General features: G+C 58.5%; 1 protein-coding gene and 1 long non-coding RNA gene across 2 annotated transcripts; both read right to left on the reverse strand.

The window, feature by feature from the left end:
* Positions 1-812: 812 nt before the first annotated feature.
* On the reverse strand, positions 813-1,141 carry LOC120502891. The gene is made up of 3 exons (XR_005627613.1): positions 1,081-1,141; positions 982-1,014; positions 813-888 (listed from the first exon to the last, which is right to left on the reverse strand). It is a non-coding gene; the product is annotated as an uncharacterized LOC120502891 (long non-coding RNA).
* A 12,499-nt stretch (positions 1,142-13,640) lies between these two features.
* On the reverse strand, positions 13,641-16,422 carry LOC120502889 (epiplakin-like). The gene has a single exon (XM_039710851.1). It carries the CDS (start codon positions 16,078-16,080, stop codon positions 13,744-13,746), a length of 2,337 nt encoding a protein of 778 aa, XP_039566785.1. The 5' UTR covers positions 16,081-16,422; the 3' UTR covers positions 13,641-13,743.
* Positions 16,423-18,224: the final 1,802 nt, after the last annotated feature.

Genomic DNA, 18,224 nt, shown 5'->3' on the forward strand with positions numbered 1-18,224 from the left:
GGAGTTGATTATCTGAGGGGTGGTGACTGGATTGAAAATCTAAGGTCTTATTTTGTGTTTTGGTGGAAACTGGGGGAAGGGGGAGGAATGGTTTCAAATGTTTTCATTCCACGTTCTGTGACTGTTCCTTTTTACACATTGTAGTTAATAAAGTTGGGGTTTTTTGTTGTTGTTTTTTTTTTTTTGTTTTTTTGGTTTTTTTGTTTTTTTTTTCCCTTTATTCCTAAGTTGGAGCCTGCTTTGCTCTATTTCTGGCCACATCTCACAGCAGCCACTAGGGAGAATGTATTTTCATGGGGGCACTGGCATTGCACCAGCGTCAAACCGTGACAAAAGGATCGAAAGGAAAAGAGGGGAGGGGGAACATAACTGCCAATGCGACAGCATCCTCATGGTCCGCCACAGAGATTCGCCATCCTCCGTGGGGGTTCACCAGAGTTGTTTCCAAAGTTACAGTTTATAGAGTCTCAGTCCAAAGCGGGTGGCATCTGGCCAAAAGTGTCACTACAAGACACGAAATAACACGACGCGGACACGCTGCTGCTCTCAAGGTAAAAAAAGGGAACTTTATTTTCTGACTCCAACATTTGTAGATTTCCAGAAGTGACAGTGGATTGGAGGGTGACAGTGCCACCTCTGCAATGACACTGGACAAACCAACAGCCCATCAGATTTCTCCTCTCCAATGAAAGAATGCAAAACAACAAGTTATTTACAGAAGGCGTGCGAGGAAGTTTGTCACAAGGACGCAAACATCAGAAGGCTTAGAAAATCCTAAAAAACCAGGGCGACACAAAAGGCGGGGAAGATTCGTGGCCATTGTGTTGAGACCCCTCGGTCTGTGAGGCAGGTGCAGGTGTGCAAGGACAAGGCACGGCCTGTCAGAACCTGTTTGAAGCGGCGTTCTGTGAAAGCACAGCGAGCACACCTGCGAACAATCGCTCAGCAAAACATCCAAAAACACCCATGGCCTGTCAGAACCTGTTTGAAGCGGTGTTCTGTGAAAGCACACACCTCAGCCAGGCCACAGCTCCTCACACCTGCGAACAATCGCTCAGCAAAACATCCAAAAACACACACCTCAGCCAGGCCACAGCTCCTCTCGGGGGTCTTCGGGGTCCTTGTGACGGGACAAATGAAGGAAACTCCAGAAAGTCTCTTACAGCAGCCTGGGCTGGAGCCCTGCCCCTGGCGGCTGCCCCGAGGCCATGGGACCCACAGGGCTCCACACCCAGAGCCCTGGGCTCTGCCTGGAGCTGGGCACGCCACAACAGCCCTGCCAGGGCGCCCAGGTGTGCCCAGGTGTGCCCAGGGGTGCCCAGGTGTGCCCGGGTGTGCCCGGGTGGGCAGCAGCAGCCCCAGGGCAGTAACCCCAGCGCTGGCCCTGCTGAGGCACCGCCAGCCCTGGGCCGGGTTTGTGCCTCTGCCTCGTGAAAAGAAGGACATTGAAGGGCTGGAGCACGTCCAGAGGCAGGAATGGAACTGGGGAGGGCCTGGAGCACCCGGGGAGGCTGAGGGAGCTGGGAAAGGCAGAAGAGGAGGTTTGGAGCAGGGAGAGACCTTCTCACCCCCAGAAGTCCCTGCCAGGAGGGGACAGCCAGGGGGGTCGGGCTCTGCTCCCTGGGAACAGGGACAGGAGGAGGGGAACGGCCTCAGGCCGTGCCAGGGGAGGGTTAGGTGGAACATTAGGAAAATTCCTTCTTGGAAAGGGCTGTGCAGGCCTGGCACAGCTGCCCGGGGAAGGGGGGCAGTCTCCATTCCTGGAGGGATTTAAGAGCCGAGTGGATGTGGCACTCGGGGACGTGGGCAGGGTGGCCCGGGCAGTGCTGGGGAGCAGCTTGGCTCGGTGGGCTCAGGGGGCTTTCCCGTGGTTCTCGTGCCCAGCAGCCGGCTGCATTTCCTCCAGCAGCCCCTCCGAGGCCATTTCCATTGGGAATCCCCAGCTGTGGGCAGCTGCAGGCACCTTTTGTGCCAGACTCTGTCCCTTCCCTCTGCCAGCCCCTCTCAGGCTGTCCCCTGCCCAGTCTCACCAGTTCACAGTCAGGGAGCCTGGGAAGGTCCAGCTCTGCCATCAGGGCTCCAGCAGGGAATGCTGCTGGGCGGAGAGCTCAGCTGGCTCTGCTGCCACCAACCCCAGTCCTGTCCCCAGGGTGAAAAACGCCAGTCACTTGTTTTTAGAATTTTAAAAGTTTAATGGCAATAAAATGGTTATAAAAACAGTAATATAATTAGAGTAATAAAAATTCGGACAATTAGGATTTAGGACAATATGAGACAATAAAAACAAAGAGTTACAGATGGTCGGGTACCTCTTTCTGGGCAAAATAAGCAGAAAAAAGGACACACATTAACCCTTAAAAGCAACAGCCTGTTGCACATTCATACACCTCATACACGATGCATAATTTCCATGCAAACAAAGGATTGTGCCTGGTCAGTGTCAACTTCTTCCTCTGAATCCTGACGGTGTTTTCAGGGCTGAGCGAGGCAGCAAGAAGTTAGTTTCTTCTGATAATAAATTCTTTTTCTCTGATAGATTTAGCTGTCCTATGGCTGCTATCTCTGTGTGAGTCCTTTCTTTAAAAAAAGTATCTTACATAGCATAGTTTCTATTGTAACATTATGTTATAACCTAAAACCATATTTAACACACTACTTAAGAAAATTAATGCAACATAACTTTCTAACATAACACATATAATATTAATTTTAATATTTGCAAAAAGCCAGTCAATAAAATACACATTTTTCCCACCCAGCTCCTTCCTGCCCTGAGCACAGGAGCAGGCCCGAGCTCCTGGCTGAGGAGCTGGGGATCTCAGCAGTGAGATTTGGGGCTAAAGCTGCAGGGTTTGGTTTCCATCCAGGACTGGGGCGCGTGGGAGGCCAGCCGGGCAGGATTTGGGATTTGCTGCTGGGGCCGAGTTCTGTCTGCACGGCCCCAGGGCAGGCGGGGCTTGGAGGGTGGACCCAGAGCTCCTGTCACCTCTGTCACCTCTGTCACCCTGTCCCCCTGTCACTTCTGTCATCCCTGTCACCCTCTCACCCCTGTCACCGCTTGGAGGTGGAGCTGGGGCTCCTGTCACCCTGTCACCTCTGTCACCCTGTCCCCCTGTCACCCCTCGGAGGGTGGAGCCAGGGCTCCTGTCACCTCTGGCACCCTGCTAGCCCTGTCTCCCTGTCCCCCTGTCACCCCTGTACCACTGTCACCCCTGTCACCCCTCAGAGGTGGAGCTGGGGCTCCTGTCCCCCTGTCACCCCTGTACCCCTGTCACCCCTGCCACCCTGTTCCCCTGTCATCTTGGTCCCCCTGTCCCCCTGTCCCCCTGTCACCCCTGTACCACTGTCACCCCTGTCACCCCTCAGAGGTGGAGCTGGGGCTCCTGTCCCCCTGTCACCCTGTCCCCCTGCCACCCCTGTCACCCCTGTACCACTGTCACCCCTGTCACCCCTGTCCCTCTGTCCCCCTGTCATCTCTGTTCCCCTGTCACCCCTGTCACCCCTCGGAGGGTGGAGCCGGGGCTCCTGTCACCCCTGTCACTCCTGTCACCCTGTCCCCCTATCCCCCTCTCATCTTGGTCCCCCTGTCATCTCTGTCCCCCTGTAACCTCTGTCACCCCTGGGAGGGTGGAGCCGGGGCTCCTGTCACCCCTGTCACCCTGTCCCCCTGTCACCTCTGTCCCCCCTGTCACCCCTGGGAGGGTGCAGCCCCGGCTGCGAACTGGCAGAGCCCGTGGGCACTCTCGAGCCCCTCTCAGGTCACTTTGTTTTATCCCTTCTGGCTCCTCTGCAGGCCCTGGGTTATGGGAACAGCCTGGCACAGTGGGACCATCGCTCGGGGAGCACCAGGAGCCCCCAGCCCGGCCCCGAGCTGGCTCAGCAGGGCTGGGACCATCCCTCCAGGAGGAGCAGGAGCCCCCAGCCCTGCCCCTGTGGGACCACCACTGTGGGAGGAGCAGGAGCCCCCAGCCCTGCCCCAAACAGCCCAGCACGGTGGGACGTGGGAACACCAGGAGCCCCCAGCCCGGCCCCGAGCTGGCTCCGCGGGGCCGGGAGGTGCCGGGGCCGGGGGAAGCTCCCTGCCTCCCTTCCCCTGCGGCTGCCGGGAGGCCCCTCTCGGCTCGTTCCTATTTTTATCCGCGTTTGATGGATGGGGCCGGGGTGTGATGATGTCATGCGCTGCCTCGCAGCTCGCTCAGTGTCGGGGTGGAAGGTTTAGGTGCCAAACCGGCTCTGTGGATCTGGCAAACATCCTCCTGCAGCTCCATCTGTCTGAGCACGTTTGTCCGGGCGCTCTGAGGGCTGCAGGATCCGTCTGTGCGGCTGAGCTCAGCCGGGCTGTGACCTGCCCTGCCCCGCAGCTCCTCACCTGCAGCCCGGAGTGCTCAGGCCGGGGGTCACAGTGTCCTTCCTGCTGATCCTCCTCGGGTGGGAGAAGTTCTGGCATGGATTGTCCCCTCCTCACCTCCCCAGAGCTGCCCATCCCACCCCTCACCACGTCCCCTCGGTGTGGGGAGCGGGGCAGGGCCAGCTCTGCCTGGTTCGGGGCTCCTTTGGGGCTCCTGGGGCACAGTGGGGTCACAGAGGGCCGGGGCTGGAGGAGCCAGCAGGGATTTCCAAGTGAAACCAGCCTGGAGGAGAAGGGAACAGCCAAGAGCCAAAGCCAGGCTTCAGGGCATGGACACTCTGGGCTCGGGGGCTCAGCCATGGGCAGTGCCAGCTGTGCCCCACCGAGAGCTCCAGCAGCCCCGTGAGAGGGGCCAGCAGTCGGGAAATGCCCAGCAGGGCCCTGGGGAGCAGCAGGGAATTCTCCCAGCAGCTGCAGAGGCCGGCAGTGGCAGCAGGGCTGACACAAACCAGGTATATTATATTATATTATATTATATTATATTATATTATATTATATTATATTATATTATATTATATTATATTATATTATATTATATTATATTATATTATATTATATTATATTATATTATATTATATTATATTATATTATATTATATTATATTATATTATATTATATTATATTATATTATATTATATTATTATGTTATATTTATTATATTTATTTTATGATATTATTTTATATTAGATTAATTATTATGTTATGTTATGTTGTATTATATTACATTACATTATATATTATTCCATTATATTAATTTAGTACTTCCACCAGCAGCTTTGTCAATAAGCAGCAGCAGGTGAGGTGAGCTGAGGGCTGGCTCAGGTGACATTGAGGCTGAGCAGGTGGTGGCACCATCAGGAGCAGCCCGAATGCGCAGTCATGCCCCGCAGCCTGGCACAAACACCGTGCCACGGCCCGGGGGCGGCCGGGGGGAAAGGCTCCGAGGGCTCCGTGGGCTCGGCAGCCTCGCAGCGGGCTGCGCTCCAGGGCCCCAGGAGGAGGGCAGGGAGAGGATCTGGACTCCGTGTTTCAGAAGGCTGGGGTTATTATGATATTTTATTATATTGTATTAAAATATAATATATAATATATTAAAATATCTATATTATATTATAAATGCTGTACTAAAAGGTGGTGTGGGCTCGGCAGCCTTGGAGCATGGCTGCGCTCCAGGGCCCCAGGAGGAGGGCAGGGAGAGGATCTGGACTCCGTGTTTCAGAAGGCTGGGGTTATTATGATATTTTATTATATTGTATTAAAATATAATATATAATATATTAAAATATCTATATTATATTATAAATGCTGTACTAAAAGGTGGTGTGGGCTCGGCAGCCTTGGAGCATGGCTGCGCTCCAGGGCCCCAGGAGGAGGGCAGGGAGAGGATCTGGACTCCGTGTTTCAGACGGCTGGTTTTATTATGATATTATATTAAAATATAATATATAATATAATATTAAAATATCTATATTATATTAAAAATGCTGTACTAAAAGGCGGTGTGGGCTCGGCAGCCTTGGAGCGTGGCTGCGCTCCAGGGCCCAGGATGATGGCAGAGAGAGGATCTGGACTCCGTGTTTCAGAATGGAATGGAATGGAATGGGATGGGATGGAATGGGATGGAATGGAATGGAATGGAATGGCAACAAAAGCTCGCGGCTCTCAGAGATTCCCACACACGGCTGGTCATTAAGCAGGAGCAATCCCCATGGACCCATCAAGGATGCACCCGCTGCATTCCACAGCAGCAGACACAATTATTGTTTTCCTTTTCCTCCGAGGCCTCTCAGCTTCCCAGGAGACACATCCTGTGCAGAGGGTTTTTCCACACAATATCACAGCGACATCAGAGGGATGTGGGCTCAGGGTGACGAGGCCCTGGAGTGTCCTCCTGCCCCTGGACGTGTTTCCAGGGGGTGCCAGACAGGGCTCTGTGTGCGGCCCTCTGGGGTTTATGTTGCTGAAATGGCTCCTGAGGTTTTAAAACCTCTTTTTTCCCAGCCCCACGAGCGAAGAAGAAACCGAGATGTGTCAGTTCTGCTTTTCAAGGCTATTTATTTTTTCTTATCTATAACATTCTTTTCCTGACCTGCTGAGGTCTGCAGGTCTGGCTGTGGCGCACTGACCATCCTTGGGGCGGTGTCAACATTTTATACTAAGAACTACCTGTACTTTATTTACAATAATTTTCCAATACCCATCACCTATTTGAGACTGTCTGTCTCTACTCTAAACCAACCCAAAAGTGTCAATACCACAGCAGAAGAATGAGGCCAAGAAGAAGGACAAGAAGGACAGGGCACACCCAAACCCCTCCATCCCGCCTCCTGAACCCCCATTCTAAAGCCCCAAAATTCTACTTTTTCACCCTGTGACAAATTAACCGTCATTCTACTCAAACTCTCATGGCTTGTACACCTTCACACGAAGCTGGTAATTTTTCCCGATGGTTAAAATGGAAGGCATGAGTGTCTTTGACTCTGTGCCAGGGTCTCTCACCCCCCTGCCGGGGTCTCAAGCCACCCAGGGCATCCAGAGGAATGTCCTGGGTGCTGACACATCCCAGCACCAGCCATGCCAAAACCCCTGTGGGTTCTCTGTGCAGAAGGAGCAGAGACAGGGCTGAAGGAGCAGCTGTGGCAGGACAGATGTGCCAGGAGATAAAACCACCCGGGGCAGCCTTATCAGGGACAGGCAGGCCAGGAGCGGGTCTGCTCCGGCTGATGGAGGGCTTGGCACGTCGGGGAACCGGCCTGGACACCCCAGAACGTTGGTGGCTGCTGGAAAGGGATGGGCAGGGCTGGCCCAGGAGTGACCTGATGGCCCTGGGAGTGCCCTGTCACCCCCAGGAGTGCCCTGCTGGCCTCAGGAGTGCCCTGCCTGCCCCAGGAGTGCCCTGCTGGCCCCAGGAGTGACCTGATGGCCCTGGGAGTGCCCTGTCACCCCCAGGAGTGCCCTGCTGGTCCCGGGAGTGCCCTGCTGGCCCAGGAGTGCCCTGCTGGCCCCGGGAGTGCCCTGCTGGCCTCAGGAGTGCCCTGCCTGCCCCAGGAGTGCCCTGCTGGCCCCGGGAGTGCCCTGTCAGTCCCAGGAGTGCCCTGCCTGCCCCAGGAGTGCCCTGCTTGCCCCAGGAGTGCCCTGCTGTCCCAGAAGTGCCCTGCCAGCCCCAGGAGTGCCCTGCCAGCCCCAGAAGTGCTCTGCCAGCCCCAGGAGTGTCCTGCCTGCTCTATGAGTGCCCTTCTGGACCTGGGAGTACCCTGCTGGCCCCAGGAGTGCCCTGCTGGCCCCAAGAGTGCCCTGCTAGCCCCAGAAGTGCTCTGCCAGCCCCAGGAGTGTCCTGCCTGCTCTATGAGTGCCCTTCTGGACCTGGGAGTACCCTGCTGGCCCCAGGAGTGCCCTGCTGGCCCCAAGAGTGCCCTGCCAGCCCCAGGAGTGCTCTGTCAGTCCCAGGAGTGCTCTGCCAGCCCCAGGAGTGCCCTGCCTGCTCTATGAGTGCCCTTCTGGACCCGGGAGTACCCTGCTGGCCCCAGGAGTGCCCTGCCGACCCCTTGGCTGTGTCCAGGTGGGCTGGGGGCTCCAGGGGGGTCGTTGGCCAGGCGGGCACCCCGCCCCACACTCACTGCAGAGGTGTGTGCCCCGCCGGGTCCCTGGGGATGGACTTTCCACCAGAGCATGCAGTGACAGGGGACAAGGGGGAACAGTTTTGTGCTGAAAGAGTGGATTTAGGTTGGGTATCAGGATGGAACTCTTCCTTGTGAGGGTGGGCAGGCCCTGGCACAGGGTGCCCAGAGCAGCTGTGGCTGCCCCAGGATCCCTGGCAGTGCCCAAGGCCACGCTGGACGGGGCTTGGATCACCCTGGGAGAGAGGAAGGTGTCCCTGCCAAGGCAGGGGTGGAGCAGGAGCAGCTTTAATGTCCCTTCCCACCAAACCCTGCCGTGGATCCGTGGTTCTGTGACGGTTCCGCAGGGAAAGCCGCTGTGGGCTCCCTCTGCTGCTCCATCCCGCCCGTGGGCACATTTTGGAATTTCCCACTTTCCTTTTCCAGCAGTCAGGTCCCATCCTGGCCCTTTTCCCGTCCCCCACTGTGCTCCCACCAAGCCGAGGCGTTTCCCGGTGCGGTGCGACATTCCCGCAGGGATGGGGCTGGCTGCCCGACCTTCCCGGGAGCGCCGGGGCCGCTCGGATCCCTCCGGTTACACAACGAGCTCTTAACGATGCAAATGTATTCCGCACAGCCTCCGGTTTTCTTCCAGCCGCGTGCTTGGGATCGCGGCGCTTCCTGCGGGAGCGCGGAGCCGCCGGGAGCGCTGCCAGCCCCGGGGACCGGAGCGGCACCGAGCCCTGCGGCCCCTGCCCCGCCGGGAGCGGCGACACGGGGACCGCAGTGTCACCTGTGCCACTGACACGGGGGCCGCAGTGTCACCTGTGCCACTGACAGGGGGACTGCAGTGTCACCTCTGTGCCACCTTCAGAGCAGCGACATGGGGGCCACAGTGTCACCTGTGCCACCCTCGGAGCGGTGACATGGGGGCCGCAGTGTCATCTCTGTACCACCCTCACAGTGGTGACACGGGGACTGCAGTGTCACCTGTGCCACTGACAGGGGGACTGCAGTGTCACCTCTGTGCCACCTTCAGAGCGGCGACATGGGGGCCACAGTGTCACCTGTGCCACCCTCGGAGCGGTGACATGGGGACGGCAGTGTCACCTCTGTGCCACCCTCACAGTGGTGACACGGGGACTGCAGTGTCACCTCTGTGCCACCCTCGGAGTGGGACCGCAGTGTCACCTCTGTGCCACCCTTGGGGCAGGGACATGGGGACTGCAGTGTCACCTATGCCACCCTCACCGTAGTGACATGGGGGTTGCAGTGTCACCGTCTGTGCCACTGACATGGGGACCACAGTGTCATCTCTGTGCCTCCCTCACAGTGGTGACACAGGGGCCGCAGTGTCACCTCTGTGCCATCCTTGGGGCAGCGACACAAGGGCTGCAGTGTCACCTCTGTGCCACCAACATGGGGGTTGCAGTGACACCTCTGTGCCACTGACAGGGGGACCGCAGTGTCATCTCTGTGCCACCCTCGCAGTGGTGACACAGGGGCCGCAGTGTCACCTCTGTGCCATCCTTGGGGCAGCGACACAAGGGCTGCAGTGTCACCTCTGTGCCACCAACATGGGGACTGCAGTGACACCTTTGTGCCATTGACAGGGGGACCGCAGTGTCATCTCTGTGCCACCCTCGCAGTGGTGACACAGGGGCCGCAGTGTCACCTCTGTGCCACCAACACGGGGCATGCAGTGTCACCTCTGTGCCACCAACATGGGGACTGCAGTGACACCTTTGTGCCATTGACAGGGGGACCGCAGTGTCATCTCTGTGCCACCCTCGCAGTGGTGACACAGGGGCCGCAGTGTCACCTCTGTGCCACCCTCACAGTGGTGACACAGGGGCAGCAGTGTCACCTCTGTGCCATACTTGGGGCAGGGACATGGGGACCACAGTGCCACTGTCTGTGCAACCCTCAGACCAACCGCAGTGCCACCTCTGTGCCACCCTTACAGTGGTGACACAGGGGATGCAGTGCCACCCTGTGGGCAGTGACTCGGGGGCTGCAGTGTCACCTCTATGCCACCCTCAGACCAGTGACACAGGGGCTGCAGTGTCACCCTTAGAGTGGTGACACGGGGGCTGCAGTGCCGCCATCTGTGCCATCCTTGGGGCAGTGACACAGGGGCTGCAGTGCCACCCTTGGGGCAGTGACACGGAGGCTGCAATGTCACCTCTGTGCCACCCTCGGAGTGGTGACCCAGGGGCTGCAGTGTCACCCTCAGGGCAGCGACACAGGGGCTGCAGTGTCACCTCTGTGCCACCCTCAGCATCAGCCGCCTGGCGTGGGGGGGACAGTGAGAGGAAAGGCAGGGACGTGGCATCACCTGTGCCCCAGTGTGACACTGTGCCCCCGTAACCCCGCAGTGTTGGTGGCTTCGGGAGCCACCCAGACAGCCAAGCCTCCTTTTGTTTGGTAGCCCAGGTGGGTTTTGCTCCATGATTGACTCCTGATGCTTTGTGGGGCCACTGCAGCTGCACAGGGACCTCCTCAGCCCGGCCACCCCAGGCAGGCAGAGCTCCTGCCTTCGGCCTCACCTGGCTGTGCCACACTGGCAGTGACCCACGGGGTCATTGTCGCTGGGCTTGGGGGGACATGGAGCACGTGGCTGCCGTGCCCATCCCACCAGGAACACGTGGCTGCCGTGCCTGTCCCACCAGGAACACGTGGCTGCCGTGCCTTCCATCCCAGGAGCACGGGGCTGCTGTGCCCATCCCACCAGGAGCACGTGGCTGCTGTGCCTATCCCACCAGGAACACGTGGCTGCCGTGCCTGTCCCACCAGGAGCACCTGGCTGCCGTGCTTGTCCCACCACGAGCACGTGGCTGCCGTGCCTGTCCCACCAGAAGCACGTGGCTGCCGTGCCTGTCCACCAGGAGCACCTGGCTGCCGTGCCTTCCATCCCAGGAGCACGTGGCTGCCGTGCCTGTCTCACCAGGAGCACGTGGATGCTGTGCCTGTCCCACCAGGAGCACCTGGCTGCTGTGCCTGTCCCACCAGGAGCACGTGGATGCTGTGCCCATCCCACCAGGAGCACATGGATGCTGTGGCCATCCCACCAGGAGCACGTGGCTGCCGTGCCTGTCTCACCAGGAGCACGTGGATGCTGTGCCTGTCCCACCAGGAGCACGGGGCTGCTGTGCCTTCCACCCCGGGAGCCCACTCACCCTCCCTCTCCTTCTCTGTGCCTCATTGTTCCTGTGCTTCTCTGAGACCTCTCAAGATGGGATGGGACAATGGGATGGGAAAATGGGATGGAATAATGGGATGAGACCAATGGATGACATGGGACAATGAGATGGGACAGTGGGATGGGAAAATGGAATGGGATAATGGGATGGGATGAATGAATGAAATGGGACAAAGAGATGGGACAGTGGGATGGGACAAATGCATAGGAGGGGACAATGGAATTGGGTGGGATGGGATGATGGGATGGGAAAATGGAATGGGATAACGGGACGGGAAAATGGGATGCAATAATGGGATGACAGCGGGATGGGAAAATGGGCAAAGGAATTGGGTGGGAAGGGATGATGGGATGGGAAAATGGAATAGGATAATGGGATGGGACAGCGGGATGGGAAAATGGGATGCAATAATGGGATGGGACAGCGGGATGGGAAAATGGAATGGGATAACGGGACGGGAAAATGGGATGCAATAATGGGATGGGACAAATGGATTAGATGGGACAAACAGACAGGATGGGACAGTGGGATGGGATGGGACAAATGGATGAGATGGGACAGTGGGATGGGACAAATAGATAGGAGGGGGCAATGGAATTGGGTGGGAAGGGATGATGGGATGGGAAAATGGAATAGGATAATGGGATGGGACAGCGGGATGGGAAAATGGGATGCAATAATGGGATGGGACAAATGGATTAGATGGGACAATCGGACGGGACAAACAGACGGGATGGGACAATGGGATGGGATGGGATGAGGCAAATGGATGAGATAGGACAGTGAGATTGAATGAGATAGGATGATGGCATGGGACAATGAGATTGGACAAACGGGATTGGACAAAGGGATGGGGTGGAACAGTGGAATGGAGAAAATGGATGGGATGGGACAATGAAATGGGACAATGAGATTGGATGAGATGGGACAATGGGGTGGGACAATGAGATGGGACAACAAGCACCTCAGGATATCTCATCCTTTTCCCTGCTCCCTTCCTAGGAATTCCCAGTGTCCTCGTTCCCTCTGGAGCAGCACCCCAGGCCCTGTGTGCAGTGTCCCTGTGCCCTGTAGAGGCACCTGTGGGTGCCCCTGCCACCTCTGCCACCTCCCACTGCCACAGGGCCTCATAGCCCTGGCACCAGAGTCCCCCTCCTTCAGTGCCAGGAGCTCCAGCAGCCCAGCGACCCCTGTGGCCCCATCCTGCAGCCCAGGGACCCCCATGGCCCCATTCTGCATTCCAGGGACCCCCCTGTGACCCATTCTGCATTCCAGGGACCCCTGTGACCTATCCTGCATTCCAGGGACCCCCGTGACCCCATCCTGCTTTCCACAGACCCCTGTGACTTCATCCTGCACCCCATCCTGCAGCCTGGGGACCCCTGTGCCACATTCTGCATTCCAGGGACCCCTGTGACTTCATCCTGCATTCCAGGGACCCCCATGACCCCATCCTGCTTTCCACAGACCCCTGTGACTTCATCCTGCACTCCAGGGACCCCCGTGACCCCATCTTTCAGCCCAGGGACCCCTGTGCCCCATTCTGCATTCCACGGACCCCTGTGACTTCATCCTGCATTCCAGGGATCCCCGTGGCCCCATCCTGCAGCCCAGGGATCCCCATGACCCATCCTGCACCTCAGGGACCCCTGTGACCCCATCCTGCAGCTCAGGGACCCCGTTCTGCAGCCTGGGGACCCCTGTGCTCCATCCTGCAGAGGAACTGAGGGACAGGTCAGATCTCCATGTCCCACAGCCCCATCCTGCATTTCAGAGACCCCCATGGCCCCATGCTGCATTCCAGGGACCCCCTGTGCCCCATCCTGCAGCCCAGGGACCCCCATGGTCCCATCCTGCATTCCAGGGACACCCATGGCCCCATCCTGCATTCCACAGACCCCTGTGACTTCATCCTGCACTCCAGGGACCCCCTGTGCCCCATCCTGCAGCCCAGGGACCCCCATGGTCCCATCCTGCATTCCAGGGACACCTGTGACCCCATTCTGAATTCCAGGCACCTTCATGTCCCCATCCTGCATTTCAGAGACCCCCGTGGCCCCATCCTGCAGCCCAGGGACCCCATCCTGCAGTCCAGGGACCCCTGTGGCCCCATCCTGCAGCAGAACTGAGGGACAGGTCAGGTCTGCATGTCCCACAGCCCCACAGGCTGCCCCTGCCTGGCAGGCTGGCCTCCCAGCTGTCCTGAACAGGAGCTGTCTCTCCCTCTGTGGCTCTCCTGGGGCCGGGTGCCCACAGCCCAGCCCTGGGGTCTCTGCCTGCCCCCCCTCAGGGCACTCTGGCTCCACATGTCCCTGTCCTCGGTCAGTGCAGTCCCAAGGCTCCCGGACACCCCCAGAGCCCCTCGGGGAAAACTCCGCTAGGCAAAAGAAATCTCAGCACAGCCAGAGGTGAGACAGCAGGAGTTTACCCGAGCCCACCCCGCTCCACACACGGGTTTGTCACCCTGGTGACACGCAGGGGGCTGTGAGGAGCAAAGTCCCACTGGTGCCGAGACCCTGCTCTGCCGGGGTCGCGGTCAGTGCTGCTCGAGCCGGGGGCCGGTGGTGATGGTGGTGGTGATGGTGATCCTGTTCACTGTCAGCCCTCCCGAGGGGTAGGTGTCGAGACACGCCTCCCGCTTGTACTCGGAGACCTGCTTGGAGGAGAGGAGCTCCCACACGGACACGCGGCGCTCCTGGGACGGGTCAAAGGTGATGTAGGAGCCCTCGGAGCGGAGGAGATCCATGGTGTGCGCAGGAAGGGCCCTGAAGTGCTGCTCCAGGCTGTCGCTGGCGAGGCTGCTGGCTGTGCTGAGCAGCTCCTGGATGGGGAGCGTCCCCCCACGGTACAGCTCCAGCAGCTCCTGCCTCTTCTCCTCAGGGATGTGGTGGGAGAAGAGCAGGTCCCACAGGGAGGTCTGCCCACCCTGGAACTCCCCCACTGACACCTCGGCTGTGGTGGCCTTCAGGGTCTCTTCCCAGGCTTCGTCTCCGTGCAGGGGTGTGGGTTCAGCCTCTGTGGCCACTGGCTCTGCCCTGGGGCCACTCACAGGTGTCGCCGGCTCTGCCCTCTCTGCTGCTGCTGCCCTGGTGACAATGGTGCTGACAACGGTCTGCACCTGCTCCAGGGTCAGCTCACCTGCCTCGTAGAGCTCCAGCAGCTCCTTCCTGTTCTCCTCAGGGATGTACCGGGAGTGCAGCAGGTCCCACAGCGAGACCTTGTGGCCCCGAAACTCCCCAGCCTCCACGTGGACCATGGTGGTTTTTAGGGTTGTTTTCCAGGGTTCCTCTTTGGGGGCATCATCAGAGTCATCACCCTCCTCTCCTGCTGCTGTCATGGGATCCTTGCTGGAACTCTTGACTGTAATGTGCAATTTCCTGCCTGCAGATTCTTTTTTCCTAATCAGAGTGCTGACAACAGTTGTCATCTGCTCCAGAGTTAATAGCCTTTCATGGTACAGCTCCAGCAGCTCCTGCCTCTTCTCCTCAGCGAAGTAATCAGAGAAGAGCAGGTCCCACAGGGACACCTGCTGTCCCTGCAGCTCCCCAGCTGGCATACTGATGGTGGTGGACCTCAGGGAGTCATCCAGGTGTGCTGAGCAATCCTCTCCATCCTCCGCAGCCACTGCCACTGCCCTGTGTGTGCCCCTGGAATTCACCACCCGCGCGGCGTTTGCGGCCTCCGTTCGGTTCACGATGGTGGTGACCACGGTGGCCACCTGCTCCGTGGTCAGTATCCCTGCCCTGTACAGCTCCAGCAGCTCCTGACGCTTCCCCTGAGGGACGTATTTGGAGAAGAGCAGGTCCAGCACAGAAACGTTTTGCCCCCGGAACTCCCCAGCAGCGACACGGACCGTTGCGGACTTTAGGGACTTCCTCAACTGCTGCTCCTGGGCCTGCGTGTCCCGAGCTGGGGGTGACGCCCTCGCCTTGTCGTTGGGGTTGGATGTGGAGGATCCCAGAGGCCCGTCGTCCCTTTCTGCCCGCGTGATGGTGGCCGTGAGGACATCAATCATCTGTGCAATGGTGACTGTCCCCGCCTTGTATTTCCTCAGCAGCTCCTCTTTCTGGTGCTCAGGGATGTAGCGGGAGAAGAGGAGCTCCCAGACGGTGACGCTCTGGCCCTGGAAGATGCCCACAGCCAGCGTGGTGCGGGCGGCCTGCAGGGCTTTGCGGGCATCCTCGTTCAGCTGGTAGAGCACGGAGCCCTTGTCCATCAGCTGCAGCATGAGCAGCCCAGTGTCCGGGTCGGGCACGCAGCGGCGCAGCAGCTGCAGGTACGTCAGGTTCTCGTGGGTGTTGGGGTCGAAGCAAGTCCTCGTTTGATTCTCGGGGTCGGAGAGGATCTGGCTCATCTCCTGGTCAAAGTAGCCACGCTCGTAGGCCACCTCCACGGGGACACGGTGGCCGCGCACGGGGTCGATGATGCCGCCGGTGGCGATCTGGGCCTGCAGCAGGCGGACGGCGTGTTCCCTGACGATCAGCTCCTGCCTCATGGCCTGGAACAGGGAGATCCTGTGTCCCGTGTAGGGCTCCGTGTAGCCCGTCACGGCTCCCTCCGCGGAGAGCAGCTTCTCGTAGAAGTCGCGGCCGATGAGTCCCTGAGCCAGCGCCTCCTTCACCGAGAGCCGCGCGGCGCTCGCGGGGTCCGTCAGCAGCCCCGAGGCCGCCTGCGCCTCCAGCAGCACCAGCGCCGTGCCCGGCGTCAGCAGCCCCCTCACCATGGCTTCGTAGATGCTCAGCTTCTTCCTCTTGGCCTGGATGAAGACTCCGGCGATGAAGCTGCCTCCGCCCCCGCCCATCTCTCTGTGCTCACCGGCAGCCGGGTTACTCCCTGGGCTGCTCGACTCGTTGTTCTGGGAGCATCCACTCATCTTCCTGATCGTCTCTGGGGGGGAATCCTGCTCCTGTGGGGCGCTGGGCGTGTCTGAGGGGGGAGGAACGGACAGAGCCCCTGGTGAGATGTGTGTGTTTTCAAACACACAAATCACACACACCACACACAAATCCCTGTGTGTTTTTCACAGTGGGGTCCCCACAGCTGAGAGGGGGGCTTGGGGAACGCGAGGGTCCCTCTGACTTTGCTGGGGATCCCCAAATTTCCTGTGTCCCCCTCCCCAGATTTGAACCCCTGACCATGCTGGGAGCCAGCAGGGTTTATTTGGGGGGTCCCCATGGGTGGAGAGGGGCTTGGGGGGAGATTTTGGAGTCCCCAGGAGGACCTGAGGGGGGATGTGGTGTCCCTCTGGCTTTTCTGGGACCCCCACATTCACGTCACCCCAAATTTCCTCCCCAAACTGGAACACAAGAGCACAGCCAGGAGCAGCTGGGGGGCTCGGGTGTGGGGGAAGCCTCTCCCTGGAGGTGATCACAGGAGCCCAGGGAGAAGCAAGGAGGGGCACCTGGGCCTTTGCTGCTCCCTCGGAGCAGTCCTGGGGCCAGGGTGCAGCTGGGGTGGGCAGAGAGCTTTGAGGGTGTGGCACAGGTTGGTGACAGACACACGGGACACAAGGAATCATCATCCCAGCAGCACGGACACCCTGCAGTCCCCCGAGGACCCCCTGCTCTCTCAGAGCCTCAAACCCATGGCCTCAGCCACTTTTCTGGGTGACACACCACTTGCTTTTTGGGCTGGTGCCAGCACGAGACAGAAGCACTGCTCCTGATGCCTTTGAGTTTTAACTTTCATATTTTCCAGACTCTCAACTGCATTAGTAACTCTGAAGTTCACATAAAGTGTTAGCAAGCTCGCCTCACAGCTCAGTCAGACAGAACAGTCCTTTTCCAGTCCCAGAACCGAGGTCACCGTCACAGCTTCAGGCCCAAAAAGTGCAAACAAAAGTGAATTGAGGAGAGCAATCTGGGAGGATGTCGCTTCATAACCTGTAATTGGAGCTGTAATTGGACAATTAGCCCCAATGCGCAAATGAACCAAAATGTATAAAAGCGTGAAAAGTCATGACCCATCATCCATGTGGGGTGTAGCCACGGCTGGGTTCTTGTACTGCCCAAGGTGTGTCCTTTGAAGGCCTTTTAATAAATACCTGCTTTATCCTTTGACTCTGTCCCGGGCACAGCTCCCTCCCTGCTCCCTGGAGCTGCCCTGGCACAGCCAGGCTCCACTGGTGGTCTCTTCCCAAGCTCAGGTCATGCCAAGGGGCAGCAGTGACTTCCTGACCTGATGCCACGGCCCCACAGAGGAGCTGGCTGGTGCTGCCAGGAATGTTCTGTCCTCTGAAACCGTGACCTGGCCGTGGGCGTGGTGGGGCACAGGGGGCCAGGCACAGCCTGCGTGGATGCTCCTGGGGGCTGTGTGATCCCACACCACCCTGGCACTCCGCAGGGCACGGGGAATGTCTCAGGGACGGACGAGTGGCTGTTCAGATCCAGGGGCAGCAGCAGGAGCTGAGGGAGAGCTTTCCTCTGGCTCTGGATTCTCTGGGTGGTCTCTGCTTGCTCTAAGGCCACTGGGTGGGCAGAGACCCCAAACCCCATCCTGTCAGCCTCCTGTCCTACAAAACCGGGCTCTGTGTTATTCAATGTGGCAATCACAGATGCATCATGGAATCCCAGAATAGTCTGGGTGGGAAGAGACCTTAAAACCCATCTGGTTCCAACCCCTGCCACAGGCGGGGATGCCACCCACTCCCAGGATGTCTCACGCTGTCACCTGGTCCCCTCGGGAAGCCCTGTAAACAAACTTTCAGCATCTCCAGCATGGTGCAGCAGCGATGAGGCCACAGCCTTGTAAAAGCAGCAGAATCGAAACCCAAAGGATCTCCTGGGGAACACCCACCTCCCGTAAACTCTGCTGACTGACACTAATGACACGTTTGACTCGTTATCAGGGTCAGAGCTTAAGTCTCCCTCTGTTTACTTAACAGTCAGGAAGTCTCTGAGTCACCGCTTTTGATCCATTTAAGTATTGGATTGATGCTGGGGCGGACGCATCACGATGGGGCTGGGATTCATCCCAGCGGCCCCAGCCCAGCCCCTGCTCTCCGGGAACCCTGCCCGT

Source organism: Passer montanus, unplaced genomic scaffold (genome assembly GCF_014805655.1).
Source record: "Passer montanus isolate IOZ18808 unplaced genomic scaffold, ASM1480565v1 scaffold233, whole genome shotgun sequence".
Classification (NCBI taxonomy): Eukaryota; Metazoa; Chordata; class Aves; order Passeriformes; family Passeridae; genus Passer; species Passer montanus.

Bases quoted from the DNA above. Each gene is read 5' to 3' on its own strand.
- LOC120502889 (XM_039710851.1), bottom strand. From the start codon at position 16,080: ATGAGTGGATGCTCCCAGAACAACGAGTCGAGCAGCCCAGGGAGTAAC.